Here is a 14,886-nt window from a genome sequence, read left to right as displayed (position 1 = left end):
TTCTCTCCCAAGTTTCATTCAGCAATGAGTTTTTAGTTTTGACAAGAACTTAAAACTTCAGTGTTGATATTTGAGTTTCTTGTTGGGAGACTCTGGAAATGCAGAGGTTAGCAGGGATGGTTCAGTAAATGCAGAATCAATGGGGGTTTGCATAAAACCATGAAGATACAGGCTTGTCTGCACTGAAGCATTCATCACTGTAACTACTAGTAAAATGACAAACTCTGTAAGTGCTATTGTTTCACAGTCAGGTTGCTATTTTCTGGTTACGTTTATTTCAACTGAATACAGTATCAACTTAAATGGAGAAAGCCATTCCCATTCAAGAGTAAGACCCAATTCAGAGAGACAACTTCTGGGTGTAGACATGCTCTATTGCTTGCAGAAAACCATCCAAAACTTTGAATAGGTTTTTGGAACTTCTCTGACTCACACTTTTTATTCCCTATGAAAGCATCCATTCATGTAGAACCCCAAAATACCAACTCAAGTAACACTTTAAAGTTCTATCAAAATTTTGAGCTCTTTTAGAAAAGTCTCAAAGATAGGGGCCAATACTGGTTCTAATTGGCTTATGATGGACTTAAAACTCTGATACTTTGAGGAAGCAATAAGCAGTTGGCTTTTAATCTGTCCTGAGTTTGACACCTCATTGTTCATAGTTTGTTTGCGTGTTTCACACTCATGTCAGAAGGCATCTCAATTTAGGCAGTTAATTATTTCTTAAGGAGAAATAAAGTACCTTTAAGAAGATTGTTTGGGTCTTTCCACAATATTTACCAGATGATTCAGGGTTTGTTGTGGAGTATAACACTTGGTGTGCAGGAACACGAGCATAGGCCAGTCTTTTCTCCCCTCGGATCATCCATATGATTATATCAGGCATACTGTTTTGTGGCTGCAGATTATTTGTGGGAAAGGAGGGTTAAGAAGAGTAATTAATAGAACAATAAACTAATCTAGATCTTAGAAAAGAGAAACATAAATAAGGGATTATGCCAAAGGATTTATCATTTAGGATCAAGAATCACCACAAACTTATGATAAATAGAGGGAATAGTTTTATTTTGCAAGTAAACAATACACAGGTCTGAAAGAATCATAAAAAATACCATTAAGATTTTTGGAAAGCAAGTAAGAAAGGAAAGAACAAAATACAGTCACTTAAACAGAACAGAGTCTATTCTACCAATCCCAGCGTGACCATTACCCAACACACATTCTCAGTGAGAACAGCTAACACACGAGTTTTGTTTAAGTAAATTGCAATTACAGACGGGAACATGCTTACTTTCACAGCACCTAAAATTACTATTCTATGGAGAGTGGATATTGATTAGCAGTGAACTTTACACCCATTTGTGTTAGACAGGTATTGCTAAACTAACCAGTATTGCTAAACCAATCACTGTGCAGCACTAACCTCTTCACTCAGTTGCAGCAATCTATCCAACCAATCCTCAATTTCTGTCAGAGTGGCTTTCACATCAGTAGCTTCACTTCTCATCCTTGCTGCTGCTTCTCCAATCTGTTTGAGAGACTTGAGGCGCAATTTTTCTATCTGAGTGTCAAGGACTGTAATATTAGATTTGCCTTCTATGAGAGGAAATGGTTTACTGAAAAGAGAATATTTGTAATGGTTAATAATCTAAGTGGATTTTATTTAGCTACACTCTAAATGCAGACATGCAAACAGTGGCAAAGGATTGAGTGCCATCATTTCCTGTGATTGAAAACCACTGGAACACTGCTATTGTATCTATTTCTGCAGAGATGTCCACCTGACAAGGTGTTTATAGTAAGCAAGGGAAAGGCTGGACTTACACAACAAGCATCAAGGTAGAACACCTTGATGTGTTTGTTTTAATGCAATTGCTGCCAATCAAACCAAGGAAAATCCATTTCTCTATATGTTCGCAGTAAAAAATTATTGTCTCAACATGTAAATCTCAAAAATGAAATCAGTGCCTTCAGACCAAGATTAGGTTCCTTTCCTTCACTGAAACAGTATATTCTCAGAAACTCAACAGACAAATATGGCTTGTGTCTATGACTAGACTTATCTAACCCTCTGGCAGGAAAACATCAAAGAAGTCTAAAAGAAATCCATGACACAGAACTTCTGAGTCACCAGAGGGCAGAGTAACTATTCCGTGCAACCAGGAAATCATAGAACATCCTGAGTTAGAAGCGACTCTCAAGGATCACTGAGTCCTGGCTAAGCACAGGACAACCCCAAAAAAATCACACCATGTGCCTGACAGTGCTGTCCAATTCTGGAGGAAAAATGAGCTTTTTTGAGTTAGAGGAGGTTTGAGGAAAAGGCTGCTTTTCAAAGACCAATGACTGTATCCCTTTAACAGAGTTCATTAAAACATCTTTAATATGATACTTTAGAAAAAGTTAAAAAACTTTCAAAGACCCTGCCTAGTTTGAAAAGACTGACTCATCTTTGACCTATGCTTGATGACATGTGATGCACTTCTAAGGGGTTTGATTCTGTAAAACCTTGATACTGACTATTGTGCCTTCCACTACAGTTAGTTCTACTAATCTGAGTGCAAGGGCTGTCTGCCCTGGGAGCTACTTAGACATGAATCAAATGCACCGGATCAGAACCTCCAGAAAGTCACATCATTTTAGGTTTAAGGCATTTCAGTGCACTGAAAACTCTCTCACACTCCTAAGTCATTGAAACTTTAGCACAGCAAGGAACAATCTATGAATTCAATGCAGGGAACTAGGTCTTTGACAGAGGTTTTTTGAGTTTGCTGAAAAAAAAATCAAAAAGAGAATTGTATCCCAAGAGCAACAGGAAGTTCATTTGGTGGATATGTCTAAGTGCTATTGCTCGATAATTGCTGAGTGATATTTTATAAAATAATGGCCTGAATTAATAACAGTGCAAATATGTGTCAGGATGATGAACTGACCTGAAGTTTCCACACTCACTAGATGGCTCCATGTGCCCTTCACCTTTTACTTTCCTGAAGTTTGTGAGTTCTTTCTCTCTCCTTTCTTTCAGATCACAGCGTCCCATGGAGTTACTAGTTTATATTTTTACATAAGCTGTCTATAATGTAATTCTTTGCTAGTATATACTGACCTCCACTGTTCGTTTTTCCCTCTGCTTACTTTTATATTGGCTCTACAACTTGATGAATTTGTTCTCTCATTTCATGTTCTTTATTTCCTCTTATGGATAATAGCTGTTCTGTCATTTTCCCTTTCCTTTTCCTGTGCTGTTTTATCACCCACTTGTTTACTCTCCCCATCTCAATACCTCCTTTTTTAATGTCTCTTTCTCGTACAAATCCTTCCTCTCTATTTAGAATTTTTTTCTCTTTCAAAACTCTAAATGCTGACTCCTGTTGCCTTCTCTGAACACTCCCATACATACAGACATGTTGACTAGAGGCTTACTCAAAAGTATGATCTTTATGGTCCTTAATCTCTGCATACCTTTTGACTTGTTTATTTTGGGCTTACCAGTAAATTACTAGACTTTCTTCTCTCTTCAGTTTCAGGAATAACATTGAAACATGGGTAAACCAAAGGTACATGAGGAATTCTAAAGAAGGGAGGTTGGAAGAAAGGCAGAAGAGAGACCTAATATCTATTTTCAGAACAGCCCTCCCTTAGATTTTTTCAAGAGATACTGTTTTGTTTTATCACTGTCAGTAATAAAACTATCCTGAGATAAAGGAGAATTACACAACTAGCTGGATTATTTCATTGGCAATATCCATGATGTTTTACTACTTCCAGAGACTTTTGGAATTTCAGTTCTTAGGTCAATTCAGGGGTTAGTCAGTTTTATAGTCCCCAGAATTTGTTTTCTGACTTAGCAGAGGCAATAGCGAAGATTCTGAGCAGGCCTAGAATGATAATGTAAGAGATAAAAAAAGATTCTTTTACCTTATACCTTCTGTAAGTTCATCAATCAGCTTCAACCACATCTCAGCTAATTGGTTTTCAGACATTTTAGCTTGCATTCCTGATTTTAAGGTGGCTAAGTTGGATTGCTGAGGAATTTAAAAGAAAAGAATTTGCACTCATAAACTTCCATTGCAGTTTATGGTCAGTAGGAGTTTCAAGATTTTGATCTTATTTATTTGTCCAAAGACTCAGGTGTTTAAACTTCACTCATATTTAACAGGACTATTCTGATGTTCTCCCCCACTGTATTTAACAAAACATGCAAATAACATTTCCACAGACTTAACATGCCCCTAACCAACAGCAAGGACTCTTCTTTCCTGTGGGAATTCCCTGTGGATTCAAGCAGGACTGTATTGAGGCTTGCTAAAATACAGGCCTATGATTAACAGTGCCATTTGCTACACTAAGCTACTTTTAATTTTGAGTAAGAAAAAAGGAGAGAAAGTGTCACAAAATTTCCATAATTTGCTCAAAATATCGCTGTTTGATTACACCTCTAAATCAAAAAGAGTAAAAATGAGAAGCCTATCAGCAAAAGAGAGATTTTAAATGTCTTACCAGTCTTTCAGCCATGTTTAGGATTACATTCACAGGGTCTAATCTATGACTTATGTCCTCCCAAAAAGAAGTCAGCGTTACAACTGGCTTTGTGTTTGCCCATGGCAAGTAGTAATAATAATTACCTGGTGTGAAACATTTGTATGTAAGATTTAGAATTCATGGCAGGAATACATACTGTACACTGTTGCTATATTTATTTTACTTATGTACTACAAATCATTAAGAACATATAAGCTACTCCAAATTCATCTAAGAATTTGTATTTTCAAGCCACTGTAGCATCTGTCGAATGGCAAACTTTCACTTCAAATTGTTTCAAAATCCAACAGATTTTAAAAAATAAATTAGCTGTTAAAATGTTGATTATTTTTTCCCATAACTTACTGATGCTGATGGCACATTAATATAAGTCTTTCTTTGAAATAAAATATTCAAATAATTATTTACGAGAGTAAGTCTGACAATTCCATTTAACACACAAGGAAAAAAGAACTACTCTTTGCAGTTAATTAGAAAAATTATAGCCAAAATATATTTTCCTATGATCTACATAGTTTGGTTTTTCCTAGGCTGTGAGATGTATGGTTTAAAAACAAGTTATTATTTTATTCTAAATCAGAATATTCAAAGCGTGTTCTTCCTACATAATTCTTGATACCTCTAAAATAATGTGATTTCTTTTCCTTGAAAATTTTGTGCACATCTAGTACATGATCAAAAGATTTCACTGAATTCTCTCAAAATTTCATTAATAACCTCAGTAGGCCTTGCAGCATGTATTCCATAAATGCAACTTCATCTCAAGAGCTGTGAAGAGCCACACGCTCTTTTCTGTCACATTTTCAGGAACCGTTCAGTGCAGTTTGGCCTGACATTCCAAAGCCATAAACAGCACCTCAAAAAGACAATTTTAGAGTATCTAATCCCTAAACCAGAGCCTCCTTACCATCAAAAACAGCACGACTGTACTGAGTTGTTGATGCCAAAGGTTTACAGGTGGTGTCGAACTTGTTGCCGTAGTTGCCAATGCTCACTTCGAACTGGATGGGCTCTCCCGTGTCTTGCAGCATTGTGGCAGAGTGAAACACGGCAGCCAAGCAGAACTTCCGTCGGCGCTGGTATTTCTACAAAAGCAACCTTTTTAGTTGCATTTCAAAACAGGATCCACAATTATAGAAAACAACAGCAATCTCTTAATGGAAATAATAACTTTGATATTTTTACTGTTTTCTGAGAAGAAAGCAAAAAATATAACATATATAATTAATTACTGTATTTGATATTACAAAATGGTTCAAATTAACACTTCTTGCTACAAGGGCATAACATTTTTGTAGCCACGACTCCTCAGCCACCAATAAGCACTTCTCTTAGTTTGAAGATTCAACCTTATTGTACTGATTCAGTGAGTTAGATCACTCTCTTAAAACCAACCAGCCGAGCCACATCTCCACTACCAACAGTGACAATAAAACAAGGATTTACCTCAACAACTAGTAAGTCATCATTAGGAATCATTTCTAATTTTTTATTAAGAGGTTTGCTTTCAGATATTGTAGATAGTTCAACCAGAATTCTCCCTCTATAAGCAACTCCTTCTCCCTGTAACATAAACACATATCAAATCCAGTTAATCCAGTTTTATATATTTGCCCTAAAGTAGCATATTTTTTCTTCAGCTGTCCATGATTCTGGCTTCATTGAAGTGTTCTCAAAAATCCTGCAGAGGTGGATGTACATATTGGAACAAGTGAAATAAAGCAGTTGGCTTTACTTAATGCTAGAAGTGAAAAACATATTTATGCAAACAAGGAAAGAAGAAATACAAATGCATGCAAATGTGCAGTTAGTGAAAATCATTAAACCCACTGCTGCTCCTTCAAAAATACCTTCAAAATGAAAACAGATAGGAATGGAAAATACTATCATAATTCCTTACTAATCTTCAATATTCAAAAAGAAAGAGCAAGGGGAGCATAATGTGAAACAAAAACCATTAAAATTAATTAATTCATTGATTAAAAAGAATTGGGTTAATTCTTCAGTGAAAAACAATTAATAAAGAAACTTACCTTTCCAAAGTTTAATTCATCATAGGGGTCTGGGAATCCAGTATATTCTCTTGGACTTCCATAAAAGTTTAGGTAGCAAGGCCCAAAGGTTGGTAAAAAGCCAACTTCACTTTCTCCAGAGTTTACTAACAGAAGATATTACCATTGTATCTTTGTTAATTACCATACTGAGCCAGAAAAAAACAATTAACATTACTATCAAATCCATTAGAAGAAATGTTAGATATTAGTTAGGTATTAGTAATATAAGAACACTTTATTCTCTGGATATACCATATTAATTTAAAGTAATTATACCACTGACTGTACTTGTACCTAACTTCCTTCTTCATTGTACAACACTTATACTAAATACTACCTCATGCAGCAAAAATCCCACAGAATAAAAAGAATTTATGTCCCACTCCAAATATATAGCTTTAGTTTATGTGCAAGGGTCATATGCTCTTATGCTAACAGAAAATACATTTTCTGAAAAAAAAATGAAACTGAGTAAAACAACATTTGCAATCACTTAAATGCACAGACCAGTGATCAAACTAAACAGCCACACAAAAAGATGCACACTCTAGCAGAAAAAAAAGAGATGAGAAACAGGTCCTTAACCTTGCAACTGAAATTGCCTGGAGTGATCTGAAGCACAGAGAGGGATGCACTTACTTCTCACAGGAAAAGAAGGCTGAGGTAAGACAGTGACAGTAAAGGGTTATGCCTTGTGTGACTATGCCACTACTGAGTGGATAGTAAAAGTGAATGTGATGTCTTGATGTAATTACCTTAGAATGTAATTATATGATTTATGTATTTATGAATGTAATTATGTATAATCTGCACAATATAAAACAAAGATTTCCAGTTCTCTATTTTGCATTTGAATACTTGCACATCCTTACATCTGAATCAGAAACAGTTCAAATTTTGAATTAAAAAGAAATTGGTGGAATAATGTCCTATTTTTAAAAAGTTCTAACACTGAACTGCTCACATCAGACCTCAGTATGACTAGATTTAAGGTACTGATAAGTGTTAAATTACTACATTCACTACTTACTGATGATAATAAATTAAACAGAATATAAATTTAAAAACATATAGGCAACAAGAAAACCCTCCCAAAACTGGAATAAAAATAATTTCTTTTCTACTTTTTAAAATAGAAAATTCAATTGCTTACTTTTAGAAGGCTAATGATCATGTATAACAGAAACTGACTCAGAGAAATTATTTCAGCTTTTAACTTAATATTACTTTATTAAGAAAGGAAGATAGTAAATGAAGTATTGTGCGGATGAATGTTGGTTACCTTCCAACTGCACTCCACTTGTTATTTCTCACTATTTAAATATTTACCATAAAGTCTTTCAAAACTGGATGTCAACCTAGACAGTTATGGAAAAAGTCACCTCTCCAGGCAGTAACAGAATCAGATTTTATTTTCCAAATTTTGTTTATATAGCTTGCTAAGCATAAGCAAAACAGCCACTAATTTTTTTAGGCAGTTATTTATTTCCGCAAGGCTCTGCAGGTGCAAATTTACCAGTGATCTCATAGCTAAGTTAAAAATTACAAGGCATTGTTAGACTAAGCACTTTGTAATTAAAGCAACTACATGCTCATCTCTAACACACAGCTTGAAGCACCAGCCAAACAGAAATATTTTCAAACCAATTCCAGTGCCAAAACTGGTTTATAGTTAGTTATGTTTGATACTCTTTAATCACAATGGTGAAATCTTTTAGACAAACAATTATTAAGAAATATTTTTAAGCTGATGGAGTATCTTAGGCAATATTCTTCAGTTTGGGCAATGGAACACAAAATCAGTAACAGGTGAAGATATAAACCTTCATAAGATGAAGCCCCTGTTCCCGAAGATGAAAAATCTATATTATGAAAAGAGAAATAGTTACATGAGTTACATAACTAGCAAGTGAGAATAGCATTTTAAAAAAACACACATCACAAAGCAATCTCCTTTTAAAATAAAGTTGAAGGCTTGGGAAAAAGTTACGTTCATGTGTGCTAGAATTTTGCTTCATGCTTAATATATGAAGGTATTACTCTTCCTGTGCAAATTCTAAAGGAAAAAATCCAGCATATACCTGCCAAAATATCTTGTTTTGATGCTTCTTTTTCAGCTTTGTACAATTCTTCTCCATACAAAATATAGATTTATTTTTAAAACTACTTTTTAAATCTTACAAACATTTAGAAAACCCACTACATTTCAGGGCCCCTTAGAGTATCTACATTTACATTTACTGAGGACTATAGACTAGTTCAGTTTCACAATCCTTTAGAAGCCAGAACCAGCTTCAGGCACAGCACTAAAGAGAAGATAATAGAAATTCCAATGTCAGTATATCAGCAGAGAGAGAAATCAAATTAACCTCCCCATTTAAGGGTTTGAAGTGTAAATGCACTGTGACTCAGCTGCAGTTCAAGATACACACTCATATGGGGAGTACAAGTGATCTCTCCAGAGCTGAATTTTCCCCAACAGCCCAACCACCCTTCTGTCTTGGCTTTTCCATTGCCTTTTTCTTTTGCTTCTGTCTGCGCATGGGACACATAAAAAGAATGTTTGCATGAAGTCTTACTTCAACAGCAGTCCTTCTAAGAGGACTACATTATGAGCTTTTATGTGTTCCATCCAATTCTTGCCTCAAGTCAGTAAAGATTGGAGCCACTAACTTTGTTTTTAAACATCTGATATAGCCACCAATTTAAGGACAAATTGGTCTGTCTCAGACAAGTACCTATCATATGGATTTTATAAATACAACAGAAAAAATTAGTAATTTAGATTCTTATTGCGATAATGGTGAAAATGATTTTGAGACAGTGTCCTTAAAACTAGTGTGGATAGTCAGATAAATACATGTTAAGCCTGTTCAACCTTGAGCTTTACAATTCTCTACAGACAACTAATATGCCAAACTATGTTCCTTAAAAGACAAAACAATTTTTCTGGCAAGTTAACACAGACTCCTAGTCTGGGAGCTGGCTCAATTGTATGAAAGGTCTTGCTAAAAAAAGAGGGGATTATAGATATAGCTTACAAAGAAATAATCAATAGTCACAAAATTATATTATAAAATTATTAAATATAAATGTAGCAGGATTTTTCTAATATTATCCAAAATATTGGCACAAAAAGTATTTCTTATAATATTGTAAAGAAGAGTTTTATTACAAAGCTATTTTCCAATGAGAACAATATGTTAGGCATCTCGTATCTTGCCTAACTTGTTGTTTTCTTGCAGTTATTCAGTTTTGGGTTTTAGCTGTATGAAATTACATATCCAGCCATCTCTACTTATTGAATCACATAAACCAGTTGTCTGCAATCATAGCAGTGCAATCAAAATCAGGGTTCACAAAGCAGGAATATGGAGCACCCATGCGATGAGATGCAGTGCCTGCTTCTAGTAAGCTACTGATCAGAGCAGAGACTGACCCAAGTTCCCTCAGCATCTGAAAGCAGCATAGTAATGTCCAGGAAATGAATATGTGGTTCTAGATAGCTCCTTTAGGCTAACTACTCAGGAACATTCCACAGCTTTTAGGCTCTTTTCTCAGAGGTAGAACAGATACTCAAAAGGTAGCAAAAGGACTCTTGTTTACCACTGTCCAAAGAAGTGGATCTGAAGCAGTGACTCCAGACTGTCTTGAAATTAAATGTCTTATTAAGCATCAAAGTAAATTTGCATATATTACACCTTGCAGATTGTGATGTCACATGGTTTTCTGAATTTGGGAAAGTACACACGAATTTAATTAGTTCACTAAGTTACATACATGTGTATATATCTATATATGTCTATATATATAAAACAGAACACCAAATCTTGAATTACTGCTATTTCCATGATGATGTGGTTTAGCCATTAAAATTTTAATACTTTACTTTGAAAAGTCCCATAGAATTTTTTCTAGGAGCATTGTTTTGAAAACTCCAGAAACAGATAATCCTGCTGCCAGAGAATTGAGGAACTATAGATAAATATACTTTCTTAGAACACTGATCTTTGCCATTCTTTGTAAGACAAGAGAAGAGTGTGTTACACACTGCTCAACCAATTACCTTCAATCTCTCCTCCAGAAGAAGCAATTTTTGAGAGACTTAAATATGTTGTTCCGACTACATCATTTTTTGTAAGTCGATCCCTACAAAAAAGAAAAACAAATATTTTATTTAAATATAATGCTGGTCATCACACACAGAAACAAGCTACTAGTACACACATTTTCTATCACTTGAAATGCTTCAATATGCTTACTAACATGCTTCAATGCTTACTAACAGAGACAGTAAAGACTAGGTACAAAAGTGGGCTGTAGACCATTAATAAGTTACCTGACTTTTACACTATCATTAAACAGTGACAGTGCTCAGTTCTCACTCCACACAATTGAAAATAATCTCATGTTACAGTAATCAGATCTCTTGTAAAGAAACCATAAAGGTACTTAAACAGTTGCTTAAATACTCTAATGCACTGTAAAAATACCTGGCATCTATAGAACCAGACTTTTCTTCACTTATTATCATTTAGCTTCTTAAGTAATTTGATTAAAAGTCGTAACTCACCAGTCAACAACTGAAAGTTTTATTTTCTCACACATCGAGGGAAACTGAAATAAAAAAAAGCAATGGAAATAAAATAACTCATTCCTTTTTTTAACCTCTGTAATGCTAATGCCCTGAGTTCCAAAAGAATGGCTGTTTACTACAGAAACAAAGGTAAAAAACTGACCTTGATTTGAAGATAAATAATTTGATTCCATTCTGGATTAGCATTTTTCTCAATTATATTTGTACAAACCTGCCAAAATAGAAATCAAATATACAACACATGAAAGATAAAACAGACCAAAAAAGTATTTACTAGCTATGATTTAGGACATAACACCATCTGCTTGGAAAAATTAGGGGTAGCAATCACTGAAGCCTGGATTAATGCTGCAATGAGCCATTGATGCTCAATGAGTTTTCCATTGATAATTACTGTTAGAGTAATTATTTCCATATGCAGCATTAATGACTTTAGGAGGAAAAGAAAAGATTGAAACAGCATTTAAACATGAGATTGGAGTTACCCTACTTTTTATTTTCACTAGCTACAATTAAATGAAGTTATTAAAGCTTGTTATTTCCACAAGCCACAATTTAACGTGCTTTTATCACAGCAGCAAAATGAGATGAAGGAATGACTTGATTCCAGCTTTCTTATGCAGATTTTAGGGTAGATGAAGAATATATCGTATGGGAGAGGCTGCATTATTTGCTAGTCATGTCTTCTAAGGATCTTCTGTACTACTGGGTGTGGCAACCTGACTATATAGCATATTGAATGAATTACAAAAAAAATGACTAGTAATGAATATAAGTTGTGCAATTGTGATCCAGATCAAATTCATCATTCTAAGGAACACATTACTATTTAAATGTACAAACGCTGTTAATCTGTCCAGAAAGATCTGTATCTGATAATTACTAAAAGCAATCAGGAAGAACTGGTAGGCAAGCAATCTGGCATGTCAGTTCTAGCCTTTAGTCACACATTCCTTTCATTAGTCATCAGTTTTACACCCTTTCTATTGTACCTTGAAGCTTGTAATTCTACAAGGTGAACTTTATTTTTTCATTTTTTTAAATTTCCATAGTTCTGGTAAACTTAAAAAATCATATTGGCATATGAAATCTGTTCTCAGGACTACAGTTAGAATACAAAGGTTCAGATATTCACTAAATTACCTTTTTCCCAGCAAAAGAAACTTCTACAAATGGATCTACCAGGTTTTTCTTGTCTGCTTCTCCTCCAAATATTTCCTTGACAGTTTGTGCAAAAGCATCATCCACTGGAGAGGTGTCAAAGATTAAATTAAGGTGCTTGTTATTATTATTAGTAGTAATCCTAAATAATAAATTGCCCATTGCAATCTTACCAAAATCAACCAGCTTACAGATCTAGGAAGGGCAAAGTCTAACCTGAAAAACAAAATTCTGAAGTGTTGCAGGTAAAAATTGAGAATTTTGGCTTAGGAGCAATTTTAAGGATACAGATTTTTCAAACATAATAAGAAGTGCTGATGCCTGAATTTAAAGGCATCACTGTATTTGAAAAACATTACACAGATACTTGAAGACATTGCTTATTTTGACACAGATATAGGAGAGAAAATACGCTAGTAATGGATAAAATGTCACCTATATTCTATTCTGAACAGCTAACACAAATAACTGTTTCTAATGGTAACCAAACACCAATGGGGATAGTAGGGAAAAGCTACATACTTTGTGGAATGTCCTCAGCTCTGTAGATTTTGAGAAGGAAAGTGACCCATCTAAGTGCAATCCCAGCAGGTAATAAAAGATTGCTCTCCACATCATCACTTTCATTATCTCTCTCCCTTTTTTCAACCTGTTGGGGGATACAGTTGTAGACAAAACAGGGCAATGTACAGAATCAGAATTAAGGTGATTAGTTAAACTGCTGCCCACAACATTCTTTATGTAGAAGACTGTTGTCAGCTTCATTATGAAGAATGAAACTGCATCAAATTATCCAGTCACAAAAATTTAATTCTAGCTAAACTATTTTACTTTCAGTTTTATCTCTAAAGTACTCAGTTGCAGGAGTCTATTACAATCACACTTTCAAAATCGTCATCATCAGACAATGATGATTTTGGCACATGTACAATACCAGCTTTATGCAAATATCATACTCATCTCAAGACAAGGCATCTTACTACAATTAGAAAAGGCTTACAAGACTGATATAACTTACCAGAACTTACTGCTTCCTCATTTATAAATAAACACATAAATAACTAGACATATCCTTGTTATTTCAAGAGTCATGAGGACAGCAGAGAGAAAGAGTTAATACAGAACTAAAAGGAAATCTGCCATGGTTCTGGGGACCACATTACATTTAACTAAGGAGTACCAGTATGCAAAAACATCAGACAGGAAGAAAGGAAGAACTTCATCTATGGGCAATGGTCAGGAAAGAAAAGCATTACAAGAAAAAACTGCCTGTTTTCACCTTGACAGAACAGCAGACAGTGAAGGCCTGGATTGTTAAAACTACCTACTGCTTTCATATGCATCAGATTACTTGTGCCTGACTTGTAACTATTGAGGAGTCTAATTTTCACCAAGAAAAATCTGGAGCTTTCTGGTACTCAGGTTTCTCTATTGGCTTGTCTGTGTTTTGTAGTAGTGGAGACATGCCAGACTTAGTCCTGGAACTGGTACCAGCGTTACTCTGCCTGCTTAGCTACGCTAAGGAGAATTACCTGTTAGCTTGCATGCAAAACCAGGCTAACACACCCCTACTTCTAGTATGTGAAGGAGTATCCACAAATGCTAGAGGTTGCTTAACTGAGGAGAATAACAGTGGCTTTGAGTTAGCCACTTAGTACAGGATGCCCTTGAAACCACTTGTAAAATCTCTTATAAATACTGCTCACAGGGCAAATTATACAGGATTAAAAAAATGTTGGGGAGACATAAATAAATATCTGTGAGGTGGAGAGGGGAAGAAAAACATTTAAATTAAACTTACTGGTGGTTCATCTCCAGTTCCCAGGACAAACATGCTGACTTTCATATAGCCTTTGGCTCCTGAATTTGTATCTTCAGGATCACTCAGCAAAAGCCATTTTCTCATGACGGCATGGCCTGAAATAAAACAAACATCACCACTGGCCCCAGTAATATCCATTATAAAATGGCAGACATCATATAAGCAGTCAGCTATTTTAAAAGCATCCTTTATCCTAAATTACCCTAATTATTTAACAAAATTATTCTGTCCTAGACAGGTCTCAATAGTGCCATCCAAAACAAGAAATCTGATGTTAAACTATTTTGGCATAATAATTCATGGACATAGTTACCAAATATTTTTGCATTATTTTTCAAATTTTAGGTCTTTGATAAAAAAGGGGCTTGTACTTCATTGTGAATTCACTGAAAAGAGTTATATATTGTTGGATTTTTTGAAGTTAATACTTAAAGCAACAAACCTAAATAACTTCATATTAGGTTTCCTCTTTTACTTTAGAAACTTAATGAAATGTTTCAACTTGTAGTTTCAAGGAAAGAAGTTCTGAAGTAACTATTACTTACCAGGTTCATCATAAACATAACCAATGTCAATCTGAAATAAAGATCAAAGGCATTACCTCTGAAGAAATACCTAAACAGAAAAATGGTTGGGCAACACCCCCCATGTTTTTCATGAGCAGTACTACATTGTTCCCTTGTCACAAACAGAAGACAGTTTACATAGAA

At 34.9% G+C, this 14,886-nt stretch overlaps 1 protein-coding gene across 5 annotated transcripts in view; it reads right to left on the bottom strand.

Moving 5' to 3' along the window:
• The window catches only part of MYOF (myoferlin), a 63,230-nt gene that overhangs the window by 27,585 nt on the left and 20,759 nt on the right, over nucleotides 1-14,886 (bottom strand). For 3 of the 5 annotated variants that reach the window (XM_069019700.1, XM_069019696.1, XM_069019698.1), the window contains exons 10-24: nucleotides 14,722-14,752; nucleotides 14,156-14,271; nucleotides 12,877-13,003; nucleotides 12,337-12,440; nucleotides 11,336-11,404; nucleotides 11,170-11,213; nucleotides 10,663-10,745; nucleotides 8,420-8,458; nucleotides 6,576-6,700; nucleotides 5,989-6,105; nucleotides 5,450-5,627; nucleotides 4,501-4,625; nucleotides 3,919-4,025; nucleotides 1,424-1,616; nucleotides 743-898 (exon numbers count right to left, since the gene is read on the bottom strand). In XM_069019700.1, coding sequence (XP_068875801.1) covers nucleotides 743-898; nucleotides 1,424-1,616; nucleotides 3,919-4,025; nucleotides 4,501-4,625; nucleotides 5,450-5,627; nucleotides 5,989-6,105; nucleotides 6,576-6,700; nucleotides 8,420-8,458; nucleotides 10,663-10,745; nucleotides 11,170-11,213; nucleotides 11,336-11,404; nucleotides 12,337-12,440; nucleotides 12,877-13,003; nucleotides 14,156-14,271; nucleotides 14,722-14,752 — 1,614 coding nt within the window. The remainder of the gene's footprint in view (nucleotides 1-742; nucleotides 899-1,423; nucleotides 1,617-3,918; nucleotides 4,026-4,500; nucleotides 4,626-5,449; nucleotides 5,628-5,988; nucleotides 6,106-6,575; nucleotides 6,701-8,419; nucleotides 8,459-10,662; nucleotides 10,746-11,169; nucleotides 11,214-11,335; nucleotides 11,405-12,336; nucleotides 12,441-12,876; nucleotides 13,004-14,155; nucleotides 14,272-14,721; nucleotides 14,753-14,886) is intronic. The other 2 variants (XM_069019697.1, XM_069019699.1) reach the window with 1 other exon arrangement.

Source organism: Aphelocoma coerulescens, chromosome 6, assembly GCF_041296385.1.
Source record: "Aphelocoma coerulescens isolate FSJ_1873_10779 chromosome 6, UR_Acoe_1.0, whole genome shotgun sequence".
NCBI lineage: Eukaryota > Metazoa > Chordata > Aves > Passeriformes > Corvidae > Aphelocoma > Aphelocoma coerulescens.
This window is presented reverse-complemented; position numbering and strand designations above follow the sequence as displayed.